General features: G+C 40.4%; 1 protein-coding gene across 4 annotated transcripts in view; it reads left to right on the forward strand.

Annotated features, from left to right (window-relative positions):
* The window catches only part of clcn2c (chloride channel 2c), a 366,518-nt gene that overhangs the window by 228,100 nt on the left and 110,531 nt on the right, over positions 1-27,887 (forward strand). For all 4 annotated transcript variants that reach the window (XM_069897081.1, XM_069897082.1, XM_069897083.1 and 1 more), the window contains exon 13: positions 21,706-21,775. In XM_069897081.1, the coding sequence (XP_069753182.1) occupies positions 21,706-21,775 (70 nt within the window). The remainder of the gene's footprint in view (positions 1-21,705; positions 21,776-27,887) is intronic.

Genomic DNA, 27,887 nt, shown 5'->3' on the forward strand with positions numbered 1-27,887 from the left:
GATAATGAGTGAACTAGATAGCATTTCAGCTTTAATTTATGTGTTATCCTAAAAATTATCTTTCTTATTTGTTGCATTTGGTTTCCCCATTAGACCGTTTGTGCGCCATTTATATAACCTCTTTTATTGGTAAAGCATTCTTACACCACTTTTTGCTGCACCAAAAAATTGAATGAGGAGGTACCAGAGAGCACAAACCTAGATAAATCACTAAGGCCAGATGAGGGGGTGTCCTCGGTTATTATGCAAAGCTATGGAAGAAATTGCATAGTTCCTGGTAGGGATATTTGTTATCAATAGCCCATGGGAGGGGTATCTGAAGAGTAGAAGGCAGCTGATGTTGTGCTTTTATTTGAGAAAAGTTGCAGAGAAAAGTCTGGGGAAGACATCAATTGTCGAGAAGCTACTGTGGAGTATTTTGAGAGACAAGACCTACAGGTGTTTACCAAGGAAAGGACTGATTCTGAATAATCGGCATTTAATCATGAATTTGATTCTGTTTTTTGAAGAGGTGACCAAGAAGATTAATGAGGACAGGGTCAGAAGTGTTGGACCTCAGTAAGGTTTTTGACAAAGTGCTGCATGGTAGACTGATCTGGAAGGTTAGATTCCCTGGTATGCAGGGTAAGCTAGCCAAATGGATAAAAGATTGGTCTGGCGGTGGAAGTCGAAGGGTGTCAGAAGAGGATACTTTCTCCAGATCAGAGGCCTGTCACCAGTGATGTGCTGCAGGGATTGGTGCACATCATTTATATTGATAATTTGGATGAGAATGTAGGGAACATGGTTAATAGGTTTGCAGATGCTCAAATTTATAGTATTGTAAAGAAGGTTATCTTCAGACTATAAAGGTAAGTGATCCAAGGAATGGCAGATGGGTTTTAATTTGTAAAAGTGCAAGGTGATGCATTTTGGTAAGTCAAAACAAGGCAGCACATTTGCAATGAATGGTGGGGCCATGGGGAGTGTTATAGAAAAGGGAGCCCGAGGAGTACAAGTAAACCGTTCCCTGAAAATGGCCGCACAGGTCGATCAGAGAAACTTTCATTAATCAGTCAGGGCATTGAACATAGAAGTTGAAACACCATTTTGCAGCTGTACATGATATAAGGCCACATTTGGAATGTTGTGTGGAGTTCTGGCCAATTTGCTACAGGAAGAATGTTATAAAGGGTGTGACTGAGACTGAAGGGCCTGAATTCCAGAGGTATTCAAATATTGAAAAAAAAATTTACAGCCTATTCTTGTGCAGAAAGACCTGGGAGTGCCAGCAAATTAGTTCCAGAAAACAAATTGGGATGTTGGCTTTCATTGCGAGAGGGATTGAATTGAAGAGCAGGGAGATTCTTCTGCAACTGTACAGGGTACTGATGAGGCTGCATCTGCAGTTCCGTGTGCAATTCTGGTCTTACCTTTGGAGGCAGCGCAGAGGAGGTTCACCAGTTTGATTGTGGAAATGTAGCCTATGAGGAGAGAATATGAGACTATGCTCATCTGAGTTTAGAAGAATGGGGGGTGGGGGTGGAGAATCTTATAAAAACATGTATATATATAAAAAAATAAAAGGAACAGATAAGAGAAGCAGGAAGGTTGTTGCTTTAAAAACTTTTTTTTAAAAGTCATGAGTTTCAGCCCAGAATACCAATCTGATTGGCACAGAATTATAGAATTTTGGTTTGGCCACATCTTTTAAAAAAAATGTAGAGATGCAACATGATAACAGGTCCTTTCGGCCCACAAACCCATGCTGCCAAAATACTCCAATTAACCAACAAACCCATATGCTTTGGAAGGTGGGAGGAAACTGGAGCATCCAGAGGAACCCAAGCTGACATGGGAAGAACATACAAACTCCTGTCAGAAAGTGCCAGATTCAAACTTGGGTTGCTGGGGCTGTAATAAGGTTATGCTAACCAATAAACTAAGCATGCCGCACAAAATCTGGATTGCTGGGGACCTGAGTGTGACCTAGTAAAAGGCATTGTTAGGGTAAACAGTCGGAATATTTGTTCCAGGATGAAAATGTCATCTATAGAGAAGCTTGCAATGCAAGCAAATGTTAGTGCCCACGCTGTCTGCATTTTTTGGATGAAGAAAAAGCAAGTGAAGTTTTCTCTTCAAATGGAGTTGGGTGATCTCCCTAATATAGCAGTGAGCAGTAGATTATGAAATGTGGCAGAGATCAGCAACCTAGAAGCTGAGATACTGTGCCTTGACTATAGGCAAAGCGCCCAATCCATAGACGGTTATATTATCAGATATCACAGAAACGGGAATAATAAAGACTAATGCTGAGTATTGACCCTTCAAATAATGCCATTTCAGAGAAGACAAGGTTAACCATACCTGTTTCTTCCACAAGTTAACAAGAACTATTGCTTTCCGGAACAACGAGGTTGAAAATCACACTGTAGATGAAATTTGTCACTGCATTATGGATGCCATTTGAGGGAGGTTTTTTTTCACTGGGAGAAATGTACTTGGCAAACAAAAATCTTGTCCAAAAATATTAAAGGTTTTACTTATGCTAAAGCACGCAGAATGTGTGCAGTGTTGCTATAGTCCAACACAGCACAGCATTTATTTTTGGCCGAGAATTTCTTGGCCATTGTGACTTTGTTGCATCTGAGCTCTGAACTTGGCATTATTGGAGGGTAAAATAATCAAAAGCAAAAGGATGAGATATTTCTGATTGAAGGTCAAATCAATTTTTTCATGTTTTAGAAGATCAGTGTGGCAGTTGCCTCCCTGCCATCTACTGAATACAATGATTGACATGCACTTAAGGCTGTCTGGTTAGTTTTGCACTGAACAAACCGATCAATCATCTACACACAGACAGGTGGTCACATGCCTGGATTCAGACCTGACTAGCTGACTGCCAACAACATCTCTATGAAATTAGCTTTAATATATTTGATGAATATTCCCTCAAAAGCAATTTGCATTGGTGTCACAAAAATTTAATTTCTTTAGTCTATATTGATCATTTAATTGCTTCAACTATCATGGTAAAAAATCTTTTGGTGGTACTTGGGTTTTGCAGTTGTTATTTATAAGTAATTATTCATAAAGTCGATCTAGTTGCTAGAACGACTTGCAGATTAGAATTTCACTGGAACAGAATGAAAATGAGCTGTATTATGACATCCCTTTCTTCATTTTTTTAAATTAATCTTTTTATTTTTCACACTATGAACCATACTAACCAAAATGCACACAAACATTTCCCTCTTGAATATACACAGTGTCATTTTCTCCCCTTTTTCCCCCCTCCCTTCCCTCCCTCCTTCACCCCCCCTCCCCACTTACTCAACGTTCAACCTATAGGAAACATTAAACCCATTAAACAATGTCATCACACAATGAAAATAAACAAGAAATTTGTGTCTTCTACTTTTACATACTGGGTCAGTTCATTTCGTCTTCTTCTCCTTCTGTCACTTTAGGGGGTGGAGGTCTGCGGTAGGACTTCTCTGTTGTGTTCCATGTACGGTTCCCAAATTTGTTTGAATACTGTGATGTTATTTCTTAAATTATATGTTATCCCTTTCTTCATTGATGCATCTCGCTTATCATATGGTGACACAGCTCTGCTGTAGCCCAGTTACTGGTGCTCAAATTCTTCTCAGAAGACTCTTGAGTTCAAGTCCAACTCCAACCATTTCAGTAGAAAAATCCAGTCAACCATTCAATGCAGTATGAGGCAGAGCATATGGGAGATCAGGAGCACCAATAGGGACCATGAAGTGTCCTTACATTGAGGATTAAGAAAACAACCAAGGAATTTTATGCATTCATTGAACATGAACTGAAACTGGGGAAGGGGTAGGACCATTCAAGGACGACAAAGGAGGGAAATTATGCCTGGATTGAGTGGAAGTAGATGAATACTTCACCAAGGAGAAGGTGATGGAGAATAGTGAGGTCAATGTGAGGTCTTCTAATATTCTAGGGCACGTTGATATCAAGAAGGGGGAGGAGTTGGATCTGTTCAATAACATAAAGGTGGACATGTCCCCAGGGCCTGATTATACAAAGTCATGGAAAGAGGCGAGAAGGAGATTGACAGAGATTTTAATATCCTCTCACCACAGAAGTCCAAGAAAACTGGAGAATAACCAATGTTGTTCCTTTGTTTAAAAAGGGCAGTATCAGTGATAGGGAAGTGATTCAAAATACTTCTTATGGATTTACTTGCATTTCAAAAAGTTTGGACTTATTTGGGAAAGACAGCATTGCTTTGGGGAGGCCTGGTCATGTCTTTTGAACGTGATAGAGCTTTTTGCTTTAAACCCTGAAATTTAGTTACAGTATTTCAATATTGAGCAAAGTTTGGGTGAAAAGACAAAAAGCATTTTGAATATTGGCATAAATGTACTTATTAGCTCAGCCAACCTGAGAGATTAAAAATTGCCTTCAGAAATTTGAATACAAAATATAGGTATCATAATTTTAAATTTGACTAAAAAAAAGTATTAAGCCCTGACTCGTGATTCTGTTGGAACTGTGTGCAGATGTCAGGTTTTATTCAGTGACTACAGATTTTACAATTATGGAAAGTAGTCTGATCTATTGTGTAATGGCTGTAAAAGAACCAGAAACTAAATGCAGAAAATAATATAAATTTGTACATTTGTCATTCTAAGGTCCTTGCAGGTCAATGCAACTATTATGAACAATATGAAGTGCACATAATTCTATATATTGCAGAGAATTTAAAACTACTTTGGTTATTTTGTATGATAAACTCCAATTAGAATTACTAATTGAAATAGCTATGTAATTTTAGCCGATCTTGGGCAGAACAGCTGCAAGCATCAGCTTCCTCAGGAAATGAATTTTCATGCACATGTTTATAGTTTTTGAATTTGGCACCTAACTGAACTAACCACAGGGCGCCCTGGGGTTGATGAATCTTTGGCTTGTCCATCGTTAACTCTTGCCCTACTGATGATAAACGTAAGAATATGAGGCAATGAAAATTTTACTTGAAATTAATTAGCACTTTAACGTTCACTTTCTGAGTTTAAGACTTGGTGAGATTGTTTCTTTTGCATTGACTAACTTGCAAATTTTTGAAATGCACTGAAATAGAAGGTCATTGTAAAAATGTTACCAAAGGTAATGGTGTACTTGGCTGACAGAGAATTTTGAATGCAAGACAGGAATGTGGAGTGGTTGAAAGAGCATGGAAAAAATTACAGGGTCATGAGAAAAGTTGTACCAAACAAAAGAGTGTGACGAGGGGGGACAATATGTGCTGAACATCAAGTAAAATGTGGCTATGAAATATTTTCATACTTTTCACAGGAGCTCTGTGTTAGATACTGAATAATTTTAAACTAAAGTACAAATATTGTAACGTGTGGATACAGTATTTAAAAAAAAAACTGTCTCTTTTGCAAATGACACTACTGGCTACTACTGCTGGAGAGGTTACACTCAAAAAAAGACACACACCATATAACCATATACAGCACAGAACAGGCCAGTTTGGCCTACTAGTCCATGCCGGAACAAATCCCCACCCTCCTAGTCCCACTGACCAGCACCTGGTCTATACCCCTCCAATCCTCTCCCCTCCATGTAATTATCCAGTCTTTCCTTAAATGTAAATAGCGTCCTTGTTTCAACCACCTCCTCCGGAAGCTTATTCCACATCTCAACCACCCTTTGCGTGAAGAAATTTCCCCTCATGTTCCCCTTATAATTTTCCCTCTGCAATCTCAAACCATGGCCTCTGGTTGCACACTACGGGAGTGAATTCAACATTGGCTTATTGTGCTAGCAGCTCTCCTTATAAAGGGCCCAGAAGACCATCCCTGATGTCATCATGCCACCCGACTAGTGGTGTTACGATCCACTTCCTGGTATTGGTTGTTTAGTGCTATCCGAGGAGTGGCCAATTAGTGAGCCCCTCTCATCCCCAGGTATGGCTGCTTCCCTATCTCCACCCGATTGGCTGCCACTGGCTAGCCCATTGGAGTGGTGTGCTGCTACCATGTGCTACTGAGTCGGGCACCGACTTCGAAGAGCATAGCCTGTCACGACCGACTGTGTAGGCCATGGGCTCCGGGTGTCAGGTCGCCACTTCGGGCATGACGCATTCACTACAACACTGATGTTCTTATAGAAAGCATCACAACAAATTTTTCAGCTCAATTTTTTCATGCTTTCAAATAAATGGGCAAACTAGCAAATAAACTTTTAACTAATTAAGTTTTTTTAATCAATTAGTTTGGTTTTAAAGTCAACAATGTTTTTGTCACATTACTCTATATTAAGATTTTAGGGTAAATTTTGTCACATTAGGTTACTTAAGAGATGGTTGAAGTGAGATTAGCATGTTCTGGTTAGAATTATAGAGTTTAAATGATTTAACTCTCTTGAAGTCATGTTTGAATACAGCAAATTTTTAAGTAATGAACATTTTTATTAAATATATTTGATGTGAAAATTAGCTTAAATTATATTAAATTAGTTTCTCATGTGCATAAGATGATAATTTAGCATGAAATCGTAACAAAATAAGTCATTTCACTTCAAAATCATGTAGATAGCTGATGTGGAAGTCACAAATGGAAACGGAAAATCAACTTTGGTTAACTTCAATGTCAATTAAGACAGAACCAAGGAATGTTAACTCAGTAATGGCACTGATTGTGTGGTGGATTATGTCCTGTAACTGAACGTTCAGCAATCAAGTACTTTATTTGGATTTTCTAATTTCTTTAATGTATTAGTAAGGAATTTTGGTTCAGTAAATAGCTGAGAAATTTAAAGGACTGAATTCACAGACTCTGAACTATTGGTGAAACGTCATATTGGAAACCTATTTTTAAATGTAAAAGGATGCTAAAATCAAAACGAGGGTAGAAGTTAGGCTGGGCCACCTAAAAGGATGAAATACTGTGCAGTGGGAAGCAACCTGGAACACGAGCTCCAAGGAATAATAGAAATTAAGAAACCTGAATGTTTGTGGTCCCTCTATCATCATTCAAAGCAATTAATGAATCTCTTTCCACCACATTATAACTTGAAGGAAAATATTTTCTCCAAGGCATTTGGTTCTCAGTCTATTAGCTTCAGCCTTGCTTGTAGGTTGATAGTTAAAGAATGTTCGATGTTCTTGTCAGTGAGGAATATTTAAAATTCTAGGAAACTTTAAATCTATTCAGAACTCTACCTAAGAAACCTACAAATAGGCCTCAAATTAACAGCAGTCTGCATCTGTATTGAAGTGATGTGTTTTATGCCTATTTTATATTCCTAAATCAGCTAAAATGTTAAGCAATATATTCCCCATTTTTTTGAGTATCTATGAATCTTCGTGAAGTTGGAGACCATTTTACAGCTAGTCAAATCAGTTAAATTCCTCAGACAGCATTCAGTGACTCATTAAAGCAAGATCAAAAACTGCCGTGGACTCGTCACATGAATACTTTAGCCAGGAGAGCACATTGGGGCTTGGCATTCTGGAACAAATCCATTGGCTTACACGTTCACCCACTTTGCTGCAGTGCATGCAAGATGTGCCAGATTAGGCCACAAACCCTCCATCAACAGTACCTTCCAAAACCACAGCCAGCGACATCGAGAAAGACTGGAGAAGCAGTCATATGTCATCACCATTATCACAGCCCCCTCTTACCCAATTTGTGCTCCATCCTGACTAGATAATCCTTTATCATCGTTTTCTGGAAAATCCTCGAACCCCACCATCCCACTGGCACTATGGAAGTAGTGAACTTTAGGTGCTTCAACATATCAAGATTTTAGTCCCTACCACCTTCACTAGGACAATTAGGGGTGGGCAATAAAATACAGGTCTTGCTATTTGCCTTGTCAAATTTCATTCTCTATAATGGTGTTCCAGAACAACCTGCTGTGCAGAATCTGTCTAAGTTGTTTTTCCCCTAGCCGTAATCATAAAATAGCTTTGATCTCATAACAGCTATAAATGTCTTTTTAAATAACCACCAGTCAGCTCTTCAGATATAGATTGTTCATGATGCAGAGAAATACAGTATTTGTAAGTATGCAGAACCTACTCAACAAACACCATTAATCTGTCCCTGAATATAGAAGTGTGACTCATGCGTTGCACTGTTTCAGCTTTTCATTCGTTTAAGCAACTGTGGTTGCTTTTGTGATTATAAGGTGGTTGGCTGCTATGTTATTGGGATGCAGTAAAAGTCCTTAACTCAGGGATAATGCTCGCACACACACCACAAAAAAGCCAAGAATTTTCAGGGTCTCCAGATTTTCAGGTCGTAAGGATTTTTGGACTTTTGCTGTACATGCATTTCACTCATTAAGACGATGCCTTTCACTTTTTAAATTGTATTTCACTCTGTACCCTGCAATTTGTATTGTAACACCATTGCCTGCAGTCTTTGACTTGCTGTAACACCACATTGTTTTAATACTGCGCTTCCTGCTGTTTTTAAATATGAGTTGACCTCCCTGGAGAGTATGCAAATAAAAGCTCTTCACTGTATCTCAGCGTGTGTGAATGGAAACAATTTATGTGGTTGTTTTGCCCCATTCCTGAAAGCAATTTATCAAGAATTTGTCGAGGACTTTTGTCCTGATGGGAGGAATACTTGACTGTTTCCAGTGAATGCTTGTCTCAAATGATGCCAATATTATACTTTTGATGGAAATGTTTTTGGAAAACTAGGAATTACTGTATCAAATTAAAAGTATTAGGCACAAGTTATTGCTTCAAAATCTGGGTTGTCTGCAATATGTTGGGAGATCCTGGAAGAGATTTGTAATATCAAGAAGGAAACTGAACATCCTCTTTACTGAAACTTTTAGGTTTTTTGATATGATGTATGTTATGAGTGTTTTCATAAAATAAGTAAAATGTTCAAGTGCACCAACATCCTTGCTTACTACAGATACATAGCTACACCAACAACAATAGGATAAATTAAATTACCATAAAGAGCCATGAGGTAGAAGAGGAGAACAATAAATGCAAGAGGATAGATAAATGGAAATTTAGAGTTGTAGTTAGTTCAGAAAAAGTGGTGCACCATTAATGCAGATAGATTTCATGGTGATCCCAAAATAACCTGGAAAGGATCAAGACTCTAATAGCTGTTGGTGGTGAGGAGAGGGGGGAAGAGAGAGAAACTGTTCTTGAACCACAGGTGCTGGACTTCTGGCTGCTGTCCCTTCTGGCTGAAGGTGGCAGTGAGAAGAAGTTGTGACCAGGATGATAAGGATCTTTTGTGATGTCTTCATTGGATGGGAGATCAGTGCCTGTGACAGACTTGGCTAGGACTGATGGGAGGTCAGTACCTGTGACAGATTTGGCTAGGTCTGATGGAAGATCAGTGCCTGTGACAGACTTGGCTTTGTCTGATGGGAGATCAGTGTCTGTGACAGATTTGGATAGGTCTGACACTTTCTGCAGCTTCTGTGTTCCTGTACACTCAAGTTTTCAAATAAGGTCATTTACTAGTAAGTATAGTTCCTGCAGTACACCTGTCGAAGTTTGACAGTGTGTTCAACAACACATGAATCTCCTCAGACTTCTTGGACAGTAGAGGGATTGGTGCTCTTCCTCATGGTTGCCTCAATTTTCTGGCTCCAGCAGAAGTCAGGAACTTGAAAGTGCTAACACTCTCCACCACCACTCTAGAGAAGATATCTGCATGTATTTGCTCTTCCTATCCAAGTTGTAAATGTGAGGACTGGAAAAGTGCAACCAGTGATACCTCTGCAAAATTTTCACAAACGTTATGGAGGGCACGGTATGAGGGACACAGATAGGTAGATGGAATCCTTTCTTCATGTCAGACGCATCAAAATTTAAGGTGCACAGATTTAAGGTGAGAGGAAGGAGCTTGAAAGGAGATCTGAAGGGCAAGATCATTTGTTTTGTCATTGCTTTTGTTGCATTAATTACAACTATGAATATTTATATATCCTTTTATTATCTCTCCTGGTGAAGGTGCATTGAGGTAGTGTTGCAGTTGGTATATCTTCAATACCTGTGAAAGATTAGAATTTTGGTGTATCTTTACATTGTATTTCTGTATATGACAATAGACTCTTATACTCAGACTGATATCGAGAACTCCCTGCCAGAGGAAATGGTGGGATCAGATACAATCAGTACATGAAGGAGGCATTTAGACAGGCAAGATATGGAAGGATACAAGTAGATGAGCAAAAGGGCCAGAATGGCAGTGGTGGGTTAAATGACTGTTTCTGTCCAATGTGGCAGAGTCGATGTGGCAAAGTTGTTGCCCATGGTAGGGAAGTGAAGAACAGGAGCACACCACTTCTGGATTGAAGGGTGCTCATTTAAAACTGAATTTATTTAGCCAAAGAGCGGTGAACCTCTGGAATTTGCTGTCACAAGTGGCTGTGGAGGCCAGGTTGTTGGATGTTTTTAAGGCAGAGATTGATAGGTATCTGATTAGTCAGGGTATTAAAGGTTAAGGGGAGAAGGCGGGGAGTGGGTCTGAGTGGGAGAATGGATCACCTCATGACGGAATGATGGCATGGACTTGATGGGTGAATAGACTATTTCTGCTCCTATAGTAAGTATATCTTGTATCTTATGCAAAATCTTCAGCAGGATTAAGTGTACAAATGTCAGACAAGAATCCCTGGCATCAAGGTTCTAATTAGAATCAGCTAATCCTGAACTGACCATGTTGTCCAGATGGCTGACACCAGACTCTGAATGTAGAAATAAATGTGACAACATCATGTGTATAATTTTTTTTTTCCTTGATCACTTTGTAAACATGAAGGACTTGAAGAGAAAGGTCACCCATTAGCAGACTTTGCAGGCCTGAATATGAACTCTTCTTAGGATAGGTTTTCAGGTACACCATTAGTTAACATGTTGATAGCTGCATGATCCTTTTGTTTTGATATTTTTGTATGGACATTAATTTAAAGAAAATAACATGTTTACCCTGATGTTATTACGGAGGGACTTCAGTAAGGCGAGATCTAGAAATGTAGGAAATGTGAATGTTTTGTTGAGTATTAATACAGGGTTACTTTCAGACATGTCAACTATTCCTTTTCCTGCATGGTAGATGAAGGGTGTCCTTAGAGCAAGGGACTGCAAGGTGGTCAACTGAACTTAGTGGGCCCAGATAACATTGATAACCCACTCTTGGCAGCATATATTATAATGCTGATTCAATAGTTGAGGGAAGACACAAAATGACATTAGGGGGTTGCAATGCAATTTACTCATGTCTGACGTGATGTGAGGATTCCAGGGTTCTTCCTCCTGTAAGCCATAGTGACAAAAAGATGCCTTCGCCTCCTCACCCTTGCCCCCACACTCTCTGCCCCCCCCCCCACCCCCATCACCACCTCTGTTGTCTTCTCTTGAGTCTGCCCTGCCAGTGGGATGTTGCAAACCCAGGAATGCAATGTTGAAATCAGACATAATCCAAAATGTATGATTTAGTTCTTAAGGCAGCGTTGTACATTTGCTTTGAGTAATCTGTAGACTGGGGCTCCTAATTTAAACAATGGTTCTTAGATGCTTTTGAGGATAAATTGCAAGCATAACTGATCTGGGAGGAAAATCCAGTGCATTAAGTCAATGCCAGCTGGTATTTGTGGTGACATTCTTTTTTTTGATTTGAGATGGAAACTAAGTTGTAACCGAGGGGCTTGCTTGGCTACTTCAGACGACAGTCGATAGTCAGCCACATTGGTCAATGTTAAATTTATTTCAGGAAAACAGTGGCAGAAGGTTTTGAGGTGGAATTGTAATTGCTGGCCTTGTTAACAATGGCTGCATTCTGTTCATAAGTATTTTTAAACTCTCTGAAGTATTTAACATAATTAAAAATTGATTTGCCAATTTCTTGATAGCCAGATAAAGGTGCACAATGCAGTTTGCTGCCATAAAAAATAGTGGCAGGTTTAGACACAGCTGGTTACTTTCAATTGAATTAAAATTTTAACTGCCATTCTACAGACATTTTTTCATAACATCACAAATTGGTGGCATTACAAAATAGGAGTACGGTTTTTCCAATTTATCTTTAGCTATTACAGGTACTTTAGTTTTTCGTACATAATGTATTTGTGGATGATATAAATACTTCCCTTGTACCACCTGAAGTAAAGGTTTTGTTGCATCAAGTTAAATATAATGACTTCTTGTAATAGTGCAGCTCAGAAGATTAAAGCTTAATTTTTAAATTTGCAAGAGAAAACAATAGACAAATAGATTTTTTTTGGCTGGCATGATTTAATGAGCAGTGTGCAAAGGGAAAGGGTCAAGGAACCATAATTACAGCTGCTATATTTGCTGGCTTTAAAAGTGAGAGGAGATGCATTTTGGTAAGTCAAATAGGGGCAGAGAATGTAAAACTTTAGAAATTGTTTTGCAGCTTAATGAAAGGCTGGTAAAGCTGCACTTGGAGCATTATACACAGTTCTGCACAACAGGAAGGATGTGGTTGCACAGGACTCAATGAGATGCTGTCTGGAATGGAGAATTTTAGTTATGGAGAGAGATTGGATAAGCTGAGTTTGTTTTCTCCAGAGCAAAGGACGCTGAGGGATGACCTGGTAGAGATCTACAAAATTATAGTCATAGATTCGAGGTGGGGGACAAAAGCAAGAGGACCTAGGTGAGTGGAAAAAGTTTTAAAGAGGAAGAGATTTGAGGGGAATTTTTCTTTTACTCCGTGTGGTTGATATCTAGAACTCGTCAGAGAGGTGGCAGAATTGGAAACACCATTGTGTCTGAGCATTGGAGGCTAAGGAAGGACCATTGGGAGTTTTACACAAGGTAGGAGTATATGGAACAAGCTGCTTGACCAAGTGGTAGAGTGGATTGTCATGTTTAAAAAACACTTTAATAGGAATATGCTCAGAAAATGCTTTGAGGGGTATGGGCTGAACACAAGCAAATGGAGCAAGTTTGTGTAGACTACTTGGTTGGCTTGGACAAGTTGGTTAAAGGGCCTGACTCCATGCTGTAAAATCTTTTGGATGCATATCAATGTTTAAGAGACATTTAGATAGGTACTTCAATAGGCAAAGCATGAAAGGATACTGACCTTATGCAGAGAAAAAAGGTCAAGATGGACACATTTTGTCCGCCATTTTTGCACTATGCAACCTCTTTGACTCTGCAAAGATAGGTACATCACAAATGGGGCAGCTACAAAGTAATGCAGACAAAGTGATAGGCAAGTGTATTATCATGTGGGGAAAATATGAAATTGCCCATTTTGTCAAGAAATAAATTCAAAAAGACACCTTGTCCAATAGTGAAAGATTACAAACTGAGATTCAGAGAGATCTGGGTATTCAAATGCATCATTCACAGAAAGTTGGTCTATTGGTGAAGCAAGTAATTAAGAAAGCCGACAGAGTTATCGTTTATTGAAAGGGGGGGGGGGGGTTGAACACAGAAATAGGAACATTAAATTTCAGTCATATGGGGCATTGGAGAGATGTGTAATGAAGATTAATAAGCAATGTTGTAATTCAGGATTCCCTGGGGTGTAGTGAGTATAAATCTATATATAGCTGAAGGGCAAACACCCTGGATCAATAATTATGGTCCCCAACTTAAATAAAATCAATTGCAATGGTATGAATATGAAGTAGCCCAAAGTCAACTGGGTAAGTAAAAGTTCACTTTTACGTTAACTGGAAAAGTTTTTTAAAAAAAACACAATGCTGGAAAAACTCAGCATGTCAAACAGAGTACTTTATGCAAAGATAGAGATGCATAACCAATGTTTCGGGCTCATCCCTTCAACAAGTTATGGAAAAATGTCAATATGGTGGGGGAGGAGCACAGTCCCAAAGGCAGGATAAGGGAAGGAGCCTGAATTGTTTTTACTTCATCCATGGTGTCTGCAGACTTTCGTGTTTTACACGCAACAGAAATTTATCCAAATTAAAAGGCTGGACCCCAAAAGAAAGACATGGCATCCATGATTAGTAAAGAATATGAAGGAAAATGTGAAGTCAAAGACAAGACCATTTAAAGTGATCATGAGCTAATAGTTAAGCAGAGGACTAGGAAATTTACAAGAACTGGTAGTGAGAGACTGAAAAGTTAATGAGGAAGAAGAAAGATGATTTGGAGAGGAAAATGATAAGTAATATAAAAACAAGCAGCAAGGACTCCAATGGATGCATGTAAAAATGTCAAGTGTAAGAATAGAGGGTGAGACTGAGAATTAATAACAGGAAATGTGGAAATGGAAGATACAATAAATAAATGTTTTACATCAATCTTCAGCTGGAAGAGACTGCAAATATACTAAAGATTTCTGATGGGTTAGTTTCAAATTGTATGGACAACTTGTACCAATGAGGTACATGAGGGATAAGTTGTTAGAAAAGCTAATGCATTAAATGCAGACAAGTCACCAGATCCTGATCGGTCTTTTGTGCAACTGTAACTATGTTGTAGTATTTCAGTCCAATTGAGTTCAGTCTGAGCCACAGCAAATGAGCAACACTTGGGTTGTTGTATTCAGAGGTAACTGAGAAATAACTACTCTATCAACTTAGGCCCAGATTAAAAGAATCAAATACATAATTTAATAACTTGTATACAGGTAAACGCTGCTTTAAGAAATCTCAAATTATGAAAATTCGCTTTTATGAGGAAACCCATGTTTGCTTTTATGAAGAAATTACAATGGATTTTACGAAAATTGTCTCCAATAGTAGTCAACGGATCTTCGCTTTACAAATTTTTGGTTTATAAACAGTTTCTCAGGAATGTTCTAGCTTCATAGATCAGGGTATGCCTGTATTTGCATTTTGAAGGGATCACTAAAACTAAAATGTTTTTGGTCATCTGGACTTGTTCAGGAGAAAAAAAAAGTCACTATAATGTAACTGGAACAACATCAAAACCATTTCATGCAATCTATGCCATTTTTGTTTGTTTGTAATTTCAGAATTTTTACTGTGTATTAATGAAATTATCTACAATCAGATTGTTTTGAATTAATCTGAAATAACTGAACAGAAGCTATTTTGATTTGGTTTTAATAATGTGATGAGTAGCACCACATTTAAGGGAGACCACAGACTGAAATCATATTTTTAATTTTTTTTTTAATGTAGTCAGTGGGAGGGAAGTAGGAAAGAAACCAACTAAGCTTGGCTGCTTCACAGAGAGGGGGTGGGGGGCATTAATTTTGAACAGAATCCTATGGAGGCCATCGCCAAAAGAGTTTGAGAATGGCTGCCTTGGACTCGTAAGAATTCGATGTATTCCTTACAATATTTAGATCAATGAATTCCCCCTTTTTGATGTCGGTCTTGTTTTATCCAAGTGACTCAGTGCACCCCAGGTGCAACAAGCTGAGCATTTTAAATGCTGTTGTTGGAATAAGATCTTGCTGAATTTAGATTTGATGCTCCAGATGAAAACATGCAAAAATCAATCTGCAAGAGCATATTCCATTATGTTGTTTCCCACTAGTTCCAACTGTAAATATTCTGTAGCATGTGCTGTTGTTACATCAATTCTTTGGAATTTTAAGCCAATGTTTAAACATTAGCTATAATTATTTGCAATGTACAGCTTGGAGGCCAATTAAAGTGCATCCATGTATGAAGGACAATTTCAATGATAACTGTACTTCTAATATTTTTTCTTATATTTTTTGATTAAGGGTTTTGTAGTGATTTAATATATTTCCCTTAATACCATGGAGCAAGTAAAATGATTGTTAATTAGGTTAATAGTCAATCCTTATTATTTCATTTCTTTTATGATGGGTAACTTACAGGAAATCGTTTGTGGTACCATGCTTTGTAATTTTTCTTAAATGCTAAGAATATTTGTAACACTATTGAGGAGTTAACATTGAAGGAAATTCTAAATATAATAGAAACAATTCTGTGCATCTTGGTGAACAGACTGCAGCTATTTGAATTTGCTTTTAAAACTATTAATTGGGCTCCTACGTCGAGGGTCCCACAAAGAACCCTGATCAAAAGATTGCCCTCAGAATCGTGCATTGTGGGGCTTTATTGTTTTACACAATTGAATTGGATCCTAAACTCTTTGCACTTAAAATTTTATAGAACAATGTAAATGCTGAAACCTTAGAATGTGTTTCCATATGCATGACGTGTCTACAGCCAAAGATATATACAGCAATATTATCAATCATCACACAGCATGCTTTTAGCATTTCTACTTCGACATTGCCTGCAGACATTCAATAAATAAATGTTGTGAGCTGCGAAAAAAAAGCTGTGCTCACAGAGAAAAATAACTATTCGAGAGCATTTTGAATTGAACCACCTTATCTTCATCTTTGCTGGCCTGCCCATTGCAGAAGCCATTGATCAGTTCTGCTCACATCGCCATTGAATCAGATTACTGATCTTTTTTCAGATGAAGACCTATTTTTTGGCTGAAGGGTGCTCTGATTTTTCTTTCTGGTTTTCTGTCTCTTTCACCAAGGTCTCCAATGCAGTGACCGAGATGTAAGATACCAGCAGCAGTTTCAATTGAGAACTGTTTCATTGAGAGCTCCATCCAGGAAAGAACAGGACCCTGGTTGGTCTGTGGTTACAAGTGGCTTCGAGGCTTGCATACAGTTAGTTTGGGGAACAGCTTAAAAGATTGCCAATCATACTACTTGTGTACCTGCTATTTTGTATGATATGCGTGTATAAAAATCTTATTCCAATAGCACTGGAACAAATGTCATGCTTCTCCTTGCCTCCACTCGATCACTACCTCTTATGTTCCTGCCCATTTTCTTTTTTTCATGTTACCAGCATGATGGAGCTGCTTTGTGGCAGCTTTCCCTTCTGTAGTTTTAGAGGAGACGAACTGTTCTGGGAAAGGAAGGACAGACAACACAGACCCGAAATGAGCTGTGCCATGTCCTTTATACTGGTTTGAAGTCAAAGTTGTCCACTGAAACTGCATGTTTAGTCCTGGTAAAGATCATAATAGTTATTCAGGGCTCAATGCTGGTTTCCAAGATCAGGGCAGCTCAAGCACTGTGTGTGCACACTTTGTTTCTTTGGTCAAAAAAAGCTTGATACGTGATCCTTAAAGTGACCACAAATTTGATGGTTAATTTAATTTTGTAAGTTGCTATGAAGTCGAGAGCAGAAAGCACGTTAGGCTTCGCTCGACAGCAATATTATGAGTGTCTACCAATTTCCCCCTCCAATAGGACTTGGCCACAACCAATCACTTTTCAAGTTTTGCTGGATGTCCCAGGTGAAGTACATTGAGGCATTATCAATTATTGATATGAAAATACTCAGCATTACTTAATAGTTTTGTGTGAGCTCACTACATCCGGCCCTTCACTAGTGTCAGATGTAGTGATGTCCATGTAAAGAAGTGAGGTCAACATTTCCAGTTCAAATCCTTTCTGAGGAATGCATCCTATCTCCTGCCATCACCATATAATTTATAATGTATCTGCTCCACTGCCAGAGTAGAAGCCTTTAAACCTTCAGATCTTGACATTCTGAAACTCTCATCTTAATTCCTTTCACTCTAATTAATGGAAGTGTGGAAAACTGTTATTCAAGAGATGTGCTGATTCATGACACAGTTCATGATTAAATCAGAATATTGATTGGGAGGGGAAAAAAATAAATCAATCCAACATCCAGATAAGTTATACTGGGTTTTATAGCAACAGCTAATTTTATTGTGATGGCTAAACAGAAGTTGCAGTTCATATTTCCCTCAAAATTGAATGTATTTCTACATCTCCAGCAAAAAGAAGAAAGTAACACCATTGACTTTGCTGACATTTTGCTGTTAGTTAGACTTCTTCGTGTCCACTTTAGATGAGTTGACAACAGTGAAGTAAGAGAAACTGGGCCCCCTCTGTTCTAGGTTTCGATGATAATGATCAATTGCTGCCAATAAAGGACTCCAGCACTGGACATGAACCATAACAGGCACGGTCTCATTTTTCCAACTGTTTAACTGTGCACTTCCATGACTCATATGACTGATTGACTGAGAAATAAGCGAGGTTGGTGAAGGGAGAGTAAAAGTGATTAAATATAGCGACATTTTCAAACAATAGTTGAAGAAATAGGACTACAGTTGTTGTTGTTCTTGTTCAATGAGGGATAGTTTAGCAATGATTAACAATTATGCTAATATCATATTGTGTCCTGCTGCTTGTAATGACAATTTTATGCATTGCATTTGGTTCATTATCAACTACAAATTCAGAATTTGTCAGTGGTGAAGCAGACAGCAAAATTCTATTTTTTTTTCTAAACATCATTGTGGGCAACATTGCATGTTTGGAGCTGGAATTTGCTGAAGACTTTTCCATGACTACTGTAGACATAATTTGTAACCCCCCCCCCCCCCCCGTTACTTTTGCTGAAAAATCTGGACCTGTGCGGTAAGAATAGTGCTGTTGCAGAGATGTAATTTGTTAGAAGAGAGAATATTTTCCTTGCACTTAATGCCAATGCAATGTAATTCTAGAAGGTTGCCTTTATTCCAGGGTTAACAATCAACACATTATATTTTTGATAAGAATTTTTCTTTTTTGAATTATCTCAAGATGCTAATTTACACTTGCCTCCACAATCCCTGCCCCCCCTAGCCCGCACCACCATCAGTATAACAAATGTATCATTGCACCCCTGATGGTATGGCATCTATTCATAAGGAACTTAAGGAAAAAGTAGATAATTTCTTGATACAACTCTTTGTCTCATTTATTTTAGTTTGATTAATTAATTAAAATAATGTGCATGGACGTATAGCTCAGACCGAGAATATGCATCTGAACTGATCAATTCACAATAATGTAAATTACCAGAAAATTAGCAGACAGATATAGAAATTGACAGCTGTTGTTCATTAATTCAGTCACACCCAGAAGGTAAATTCAAGCTGTTTTGAATTTGCATCAGTGACAATTTATTATCTCCCTGGTGCAAAAATGTATAAAATTACTTAGTGCTTTATTAGATCTTCCGGGAGTTCTTAACCTTTGTGTGTGATTTGTGCAATGAATCATGAGCTTGCAGATCCTTGTTGTCAGTAAGCTGAATGCAACTTATAATGAGGTTCAGTCAGGAGTAAGGCTCCAGATGTCCCAGCTGTGGATTGTAGATTTTTTTTCCATATCTATCATTCCATGTGAATTATTTAAATCATTATTGTTTATTAACATGTTAAAGATTCAGTTCCATGCATTTAATCTCTTTCTTTAGATTTTGTTGCAAATGTTCTGTGTTCAGGTATGTTATGTTAATATCCCTTAATGCACCTGAAACTTGCTGCCTAGACTCTGCGGGTTAGCTAAAAGAGTAGTGGCACCTTGTGGGTTGTCAACTGGACGCCCTGTTAGCAGAAAGAAAATAAGGAATGTGAAAATGGGGTTGAGGTGCTCAGTGAACTATGATCATAGTTATAAAGATCATTATATTCAATAAGAGAGACTAATAATGGTGCCACAAATGAAAGCAAATTTTTAAAAAATGGAATTATTTCTGGAGGCATAAAATTCAAAAACAAAGAAGTCATGGTAGGCTTGTAGTGTGTTATAAGCCCAAAGGACTCCAAATCCCAGCAGCAATAGACATTCACCACGACAAGTAGTTATTTAAATAAAAGTTGTTTTTAATTATATTTAAACATGAAAACAGGATCAAACTTTAACTTATCGCTAGTAAATTAACTAACTCAACTTAACCCCCTTCTAATTCTAAGCGCACGTGTATGTAATATGTGTGTAAATTTAAGAAAAGTTCTTGGGTTCACAGTTCAATCTCATTTCTCATTCTTCCATATTCACTGGTTGCAGGCAATTCTTATACTGTGCACAGAATTTAACATATATAAAGTTCACCAGGCTTTGGTGCTCGAAAGGTAAATTTTTACTGCTCAGGAAAATTCTCAAAGTGTTTTTCCACAACTAGTCACCTCAATGTCTTGCTGATGAAACTTGCCCCGTCAGGGTTCTCCAGATGATAACCTCTTTTTTTCAGGCTAGCACAAAATTCCTTTCTGTTTCCCTCTCTCCCTCTCTCCCTCTCTCCCTCTCTCTCTCTCTCTCTCTCTCTCTCTCTCTTTCACAAAGTTGTTGTTTTTAGGTAAACAAGAACCCAGGAGTTGCCTTTCTGTGCACTCTGGAAAAAACCCTTGCAAAGAGCTTTCAACAGCCAGAGTCTCTTGCTTGTTGCTTTAATGAGATCATTTCAATTAGCACCTACTTGTGAAATTTGCATAGCATTCTCCATAGTTTCTGCAAAGTCACTTAATACTGAATTCTTCAGTATTTCAAATAAGATCTGTTTTAAAGTGTGTGTATGTATGTAATCTAATTTTACCAATTTATCTCCCAAATACATCTACAAATATTCCATCACAAGTGCAAACACACAGAAATGCTGGAGGAACTCGCAGCATCCATCGGAGGTAAAGATATATAACCAAAGGGGTCAAGCCTGAATAAATATATTTTTACCTCCTATGGATGCTGCAAGACCTGTTGAGTTCCTCCAGCAAATCTGTGGGTTTTTTTTACTAGACTTCACTAGACTTGTAGAGTGCCTCGGTTAGATCACATTTAAGATATCCAACACCATTATGGCCTCCTTACCTCCAAAGGGAAAAGGAAATATTGTGGAGGGGGGGCGGGGTAAAAGCAGGATTCACAAGAAAGATGCCAGAACCCTGTCTCAGGAAGAAAATGAAGTGTAAACATGAAGAAAATGTAAGCTTGACCAATACAAAAATAATTTTGGGTAAGTGGATCCATAAAAGGATTTATGATCCACATGTCTTGGCGGAAATAATTTGGGGCTATCTTTTGATCAAGCATCCCCATCTCCTTGGTTGAGTGCTTGGTTGAATGCAGGACATCAGATTTTCTTTTTAACTGATTATGTATCAAAGGTACGAATTAATAGAAGTGGTTCGAGAATAACGTCCCACAGTGTCTTATAGAGGAATCATTAAAAAATGTGAATGTCTAAGGCTTTAAGTTGTAATTAATGAAGTAACTTCAGAGGTGGGAATATCATTTGACATATTATGCAAAATGGTGGCATTTCAATTTATTTTATTCTTGAGGGATTCAACAAATAATTCTTGAAATATGATTGATATGTAGTCATTATGCTTAAAAACAGTTTACAGGCTTCAAGTTGTTGCAGGGTTGTTGAAGCACATGTGATGTTATCGTCTTCCTCCAAAACCAAGCTGGTTGAGGTTTATGTTCTTGTTACATTAAAACAACTTGCTTTGTGAAGTTATTGAAGATAACTTGTTTCAACGTTGTGGGCTTAAGTGCAATTTAGCATCAGTGTGTAATGCTACGTCAATTCAGATGCTTGGTAGATAAAAATACAGCCAACCATTTTTGGTAGCAGATTTTCATTGCATATTGCATTTAAATCCCATTTCTTCCATTTTATAAAGTGCAGTTAGAAGTTTATTACTTTGTGCCACTATTCACTTTAATTAAGGGGGTCCCAGTTACGATGAGAACCATGTTTTCACACCCTGTCCCCATTTATTTTTTGACCTGCGGCATCAGCAGTTTGATTTGTTTTCTGTTTAACCTACAGTCAACCTTGTACCCAAATGCTGATATGAGAGTTAACTAATAATTTATTTAATTCTGTATTTATTGTTTGCTTTTGAGGTCTGCTTTGTACAATTTATTGAAACTATTGATTTTTGTCTTCCCCCAGTTCTGGATGTCTGCATTGGCCACGACGATTCCTGTACCATGTGGAGCTTTCATGCCAGTATTTGTTATTGGTGAGCTTTTTTTTTTATTGCCTTTTTTTTAAGAAGTATCTAATTACAATTTTCTAATTTTATTATTTTGTTCTTCAGTGTATTATTTTGGGCCATTATTCATTTTAACTGCATTTCGATGTGATATTTACAAATACAAAATTCTCCATGATTTCTGTCTAAACCTGGGGTTTTTTTTGTTGTCTGCTTTCTTTGCTACCCTTATTGCATGATCCAAACGGTGGTTTATTTTAAGTGAGTATTTATATTTTTTGATTTTTTTTTCAGCTAACTTTTGCCTCTTGTCCAACACAAAATCTCTTCATTTTATACTTGATTATTATCACAGTCTGATTTGTAAATGAAACCTCGGCACCAAATGAATATTTCTTTAAAATCCTGCACATTATGCATTTTAGCATTATACCCTGCAAACTTTAGAGGTACTTGTAGTCTTAATGACTATGGATATATATTTTTGCATATATTTACGTTGGTGACTGAATGATTCTCACAATCTGTTTAACAAAAAAGCTGTAATCTGCTGGAGTGAAACACGAAAGTCTGCAGACGCTGTGATGTAGTAAAAGTATCCATAAGTAGTAGGGATTATATAACCGCAAGTTTCGGGCCTGACCCCTTGAAGAGGATCAGAGTTTAAAAAAAAACAGGCAGGTGCCTGAATTAAAAGGCTATGGAGAAGGGAAGACTGGGATGGGGAAGGAGTACAGACCATCAGACAAAAGGTGTTAATTGAATATGGATGTGAGGACAGGAGAGAGGAAAGGTGACAGTTAATTGGGGAGGGGGTGTTTTTTGGCTCTGAAAAAGAGACAGAGCTCAAGGAAGGAGACATTTCAAAAGATGGGATATTGGGGAGGGGGCTGGGTGCACAACTCTCAACAGACATCTACAAACCTACCAACTCCCACAGCTACCTCAACTCCACCTCCTCACACCCTGTCCTCTGTAAGGATTCCATTCCTTTCTCTCAATTCCTCCATCTAATCTGTCTCTCTTTCCCTCTGTCTCTTTTCCCAGAGCTTTACACAGAACCAAAAACCCCTCCTCCCCCAATCAATTCTCACCTTTCCTCTCTCTCCTGTCCTCTCATCCATATCCAATTAACACCTTTTGTCTGTTGGTCTGTCCCCTGCCCATTTTTCCCTTTCCCCAGCCTTTTAATTCAGGTGCCTGCTTGTTTTTTTACTTGTACCTTGAAGGACTCAGGCCCAAAACATTAGTTATCTCTCTCTCTCTCCCTTCCCCTCTCTCTCTTCCCCTCTCTCCCTTCCCCTCTCTCCCTTCCCCTCTCTCCCTTCCCCTCTCTCCCTTCCCCTCTCTCCCTTCCCCTCTCTCCCTTCCCCCTCTCCCTTCCCCCTCTCCCTTCCCCCCTCTCCCTTCCCCCCTCTCCCTTCCCCCCTCTCCCTTCCCCCCTCTCCCTTCCCCCCTCTCCCTTCCCCCCTCTCCCTTCCCCCCTCTCCCTTCCCCTCTCTCCCTTCCCCTCTCTCCCTTCCCCCTCTCCCTTCCCCTCTCTCCCTTCCCCTCTCTCCCTTCCCCTCTCTCCCTTCCCCTCTCTCCCTTCCCCTCTCTCCCTTCCCCTCTCTCCCTTCCCCTCTCTCCCTTCCCCTCTCTCCCTTCCCCTCTCTCCCTTCCCCTCTCTCCCTTCCCCTCTCTCCCTTCCCCTCTCTCCCTTCCCCTCTCTCCCTTCCCCTCTCTCCCTTCCCCTCTCTCCCTTCCCCTCTCTCCCTTCCCCTCTCTCCCTTCCCCTCTCTCCCTTCCCCTCTCTCCCTTCCCCTCTCTCCCTTCCCCTCTCTCCCTCTCTTTCCCTCCCTCTCTTTCCCTCCCTCTCTTCCCATTTTCCCTCTGTCTCCTTTCACAGAGCCAAAATCAATTTCTCATTTCTCATCTTTCCTTTCTCCTATCCATCTATCATTTCCAATTAAAACCTTTTGTCTGTTGGTCTGTACTCCTCTCCCTCCCATTCTTCCCCTGTTTCTTCCCCCCCCCCCCCCACCGCCACATTCGGTGTGTTAACATGCAGTGGAGATCACTATTGGAATGCATATGACAGTTGGTGCTTCTTTGTAAGTTTCCAGATTTCAGCATGATTCAAATCCACGTTTCTTTTTTATATATTTAAATTATTTTGGTAAATATGTTGTTTGTTACATCCAGAACAATGATAATTTTATGCATCTTTTCTGCTGGAAGGGAGTGTGGTGCGCTGTTAGCCAGAATCAGACACACACAAAGATAAAGACTGTATTACAGGCTTTAGACAATAGACAATAGGAGCTGGAGTAGGCCATTTGGCCCGTCGGGCCAGCACCGCCATTTTAGATCATGGCTGATCATTACCATCAGTACCCCTTTCCAGCCTTATCCCCATAACCCTTAACTCCGTTACCCACAAGAGTCTTATCTAACTCTCTTTTGAACATAGTCAGCGAATCCGCCTCTACCACCCTCTGTGGCAGAGCATTCCACAGATTCACACTTCTCTGGGTAAAAAAATGCTTTCTCAGCTCCGTCCCAAAGGGCCTACCCTGTATTCTTAAACTATGCCCTCTAGTCCTCGTCTCCCCCATCATTGGGAACAAGTAATCAGACTTCACCTTGTCTATCCCCCTGATGATTTTATATACCTCAATCATGTCCCCCCTCATCCTTCTAAACTCCAATGGATACAAGTCCAGTTTTTCTAGCCTTTCTGCATATGACAACCCTGCCATCCCTGGAACTAACCTTGTAAATCTGCGCTGCACACCCTCTATAGCTAGTATGTCCTTCCTCAAGTTTGGAGACCAGAACTGGATGCAATACTCCAGGTGGGGTCTCACCAGGGCCCTGTATAACTGCAGAAGGGCGTCTCTGTTCCTATACTCCAATCCCCTCTTAATGAAAGCCAACATTCCATTTGCCTTCTTCACAACTTTCTGAACCTGCATGCTAGCCTTCAGTGACTGATGAACAAGTACACCCAGATCCATTTGCACTTCCCCACTCCCTAGCTTGTCTCCATTTAAATAATACTCAGCTTTCCTATTACTTCCCCCAAAATGAATAACCTCACATTTGTTCACATTGAAATTCATCTTCCATTTAGCCGCCCACTCCTCCAGCCTGTCCAAGTCCCTCTGCATTTTCCTTACATCCTCCTCACACCCCACACCGCCACCCAGTTTAGTGTCATCTGCAAATTTGCTCATGTTATTCACAATCCCCTCATCCAAATCATCAACATAAACTACAAACAACTGAGGACCCAACACCGATCCCTGAGGCACTCCACTCGTCACATCCTGCCATTCTGAAAAAGACCCATTCACTCCAACCCTTTGTTTCCTATCTCTTAACCAATTTCCTATCCATGTCAGCACCTTACCTCCAATACCATGCTCCCTGATCTTGCCCACTAGACTCCCATGCGGTACCTTATCAAAGGCCTTCTGGAAGTCCAAATGCACCACATCCACTGGCTCTCCCGAGTCCACCCTCTTTGTCACATCCTCAAAAAATTCCAGAAGGTTAGTCAAGCATGACTTACCCTTAAGGAATCCATGCTGACTAGCCCTTATACTATTATTACTGACTAAGTGTTCTGCTATTTCTCCTTTTATGATGGACTCCAATATCTTCCCCACCACTGATGTCAGGCTAACCGGTCTATAATTTCCCGTTTTCTCCCTCCCTCCTTTCTTAAAAAGCGGCACCACATCAGCCACTCTCCAATCCTCAGGGACCTCCCTGGAATCTATGGAACTTTGGAAAATGTCGACCAGTGCCTCCACAATTTCCATAGCCACCTCTTTAAGCACCCTAGAATGCAGCCCATCAGGCCCTGGGGATTTATCAGCCCTCAGTCCCAACAATTTACTCATAACCTCCTGCTTCTGGATCCGGATATCCATTAGATCCCCTACCTCCCCAGTAAAGTTCCCCAAGTCTCTTGGTACCGCATGACCACTACCCCCTAACTGACTATAACCTATATCCTCCTTGGTGAAGACAGTCGCAAAGTATTTGTTAAATCCCTCTGCCATCTCCTTGTTTCCGGTAATAATTTCACCCTTGCCCATTTTCAAAGGGCCAATTTTAGACCGAACCAATTTCTTCCTCTTCACATACTTAAAAAAGCTTTTGCTATCCTCCGCAATATTATCTGCTAATTTCCTCTCGTACTTCATTTTCCCATCTCTTATGGCTTTCTTAGTTACCCTCTGATGTTCTTTGAAGGTTTCCCAATCCTCTAATTTCCCACTCCGCTTCGCTATCTTATAATTACTCCCTTTGGACTTGATAATGCACTTGATTTCCTTAGTTAGCCAGGGCTGCCATTTGCATCTCCTAGAGCCTTTCCTCCACTTTGGAATAAATTTGTCCTGAATCCTGTGAAAAATGTCCATAAAAACCTGCCATTTTTCCCCAGTTGTCCTCCCAGCTAGTGTATCTTCCCATTTTATTTTGGATAGCTCCTCCCTCATAGCTGCAAAATTCCACAAAGAATTCCACAGAGCCAGGCTGTTGTGGCTGCAGCAACTCTGAGTGAGGCCGGCGCAGGATTATATCCCGGAGGGTGATTGACACCCCACCGGGTAGGTCTTGATCCATTCAGGCCGACTGATTGACAGCCGGCCAGGTGTTATCCTGTCCCCTTACACTCCTGCAGGTATAGAGGTTGTCCCCTGCAGTAGTCCAGTGGTGTACCACCACATTCACCCCCTTCTTTAAAATTGTCCCGGGGGTGGGGGGGGGGGGGCAGTAACAATGAATCGCACCCACTATGTACATACAATATTTACAGGTTGAGACGATCCGGTGGCCGCCGGGGTCTCTGTGACCATCGTAGGACTGGCTCCTGGTCACTGATCAGAGGGGAAGTGGGGAGTCTGGCGGCAGGGCTTGTGTGGTGCTGCGCGGAGGGGTGGCCGGGAGGGTGCCGGGGTCCATATATGTGGATTGTATTGGATGGATGGGGGGGCGGGTTCGTCTCCAAAGGCTGAAACAGGCCCCTGGTGGTAAAGGGGGCCCTGTGTGTCCCATAGCTGCATGGGGACGGGGACGTATGCCCGGTCAGCGTCGTCCTGGGTTGGAGGGTGGAGTGGTGTGGTGGGTGCTCCTGCTGGTGCCAGGTCCCTGGTTGAGACAGTGTCCTCCCTGACATTGCCGAACCTAACGTAAGCGTAGTTATGGTTTGCATGAAGGAGGAAAACCTGCTCTACCAGGGCTTCGGCCTTGTGTGTCCATACACACAAGGCCCTGTCCCAGGGATGCGAGCCATGCTGGAGACCTCCTGGGGAATTAGAACAGACATTCGTGAGGGGTCTCGTTGGTAGTGACCGCAGTGACTGAATGGCATGGAGCGCCTCGGGCAGGGCGTCCTGCCAGTACTCAACGGCGCACCCTTTTGACCTGAGAGCCAGGAGGACTGCCTTCCAGACCACCCCATTCTCGTGTTCCACTTGCCTAATGCCTCACGGGTTATAGCTTGTCGTGCGACTGGTCGCGATGCCTCTCGCCGTCAGGTACTGGCACAGCTCGTCGCTCATGAAACTAAACCCCCCGGTCGCTGTAGATGAAGGCGGGGTAGCCAAACATGGTGAAAATCTGCCCCAAGGCCCTGATGACGGTGGCCACGGAGGTGTCCGGGCAAGGGATGGCGAAAGGGAAGCATGAGTGCTCGTCCACTACCGTGAGGAAGTAGACTTTTCGGTTGGTGGAAGGCAAGGGCCCTTTGAAGTCTATGCCAATGCGCTCGAAAGGCCGAGTAGCCTTTACAAAGTGGGCCTGGGGGGCTGTGAAAGAAATAGAGTTTACTCTCCGCACAGACCTGACAGACCTTGGTCATGTCCCTGATGGTGTATGGCAGATTTTGGGACTTAACGAAATGGTACAACTAGATGACGCCCAGATGGCAGAAGGACTCATTCAATGCCTGCAACCTGACATTATGCATAGACACACAGGTGCGCGAGAGGGCGTTGGGGGAGTTGTTAAACTTCCCGGGGCGGTACTGGATGTCGTAGCTGTAGGTTGCCAACTCCAGCGCAGGATCTTGTCGTTCTTGATTTGCTCTTGTGGGTCGTATTAAACACGAACGCCACGGCCCACTGGTCTGTGATGAGGGTGA

This window comes from Narcine bancroftii, chromosome 9 (assembly GCF_036971445.1).
Source record: "Narcine bancroftii isolate sNarBan1 chromosome 9, sNarBan1.hap1, whole genome shotgun sequence".
NCBI lineage: Eukaryota > Metazoa > Chordata > Chondrichthyes > Torpediniformes > Narcinidae > Narcine > Narcine bancroftii.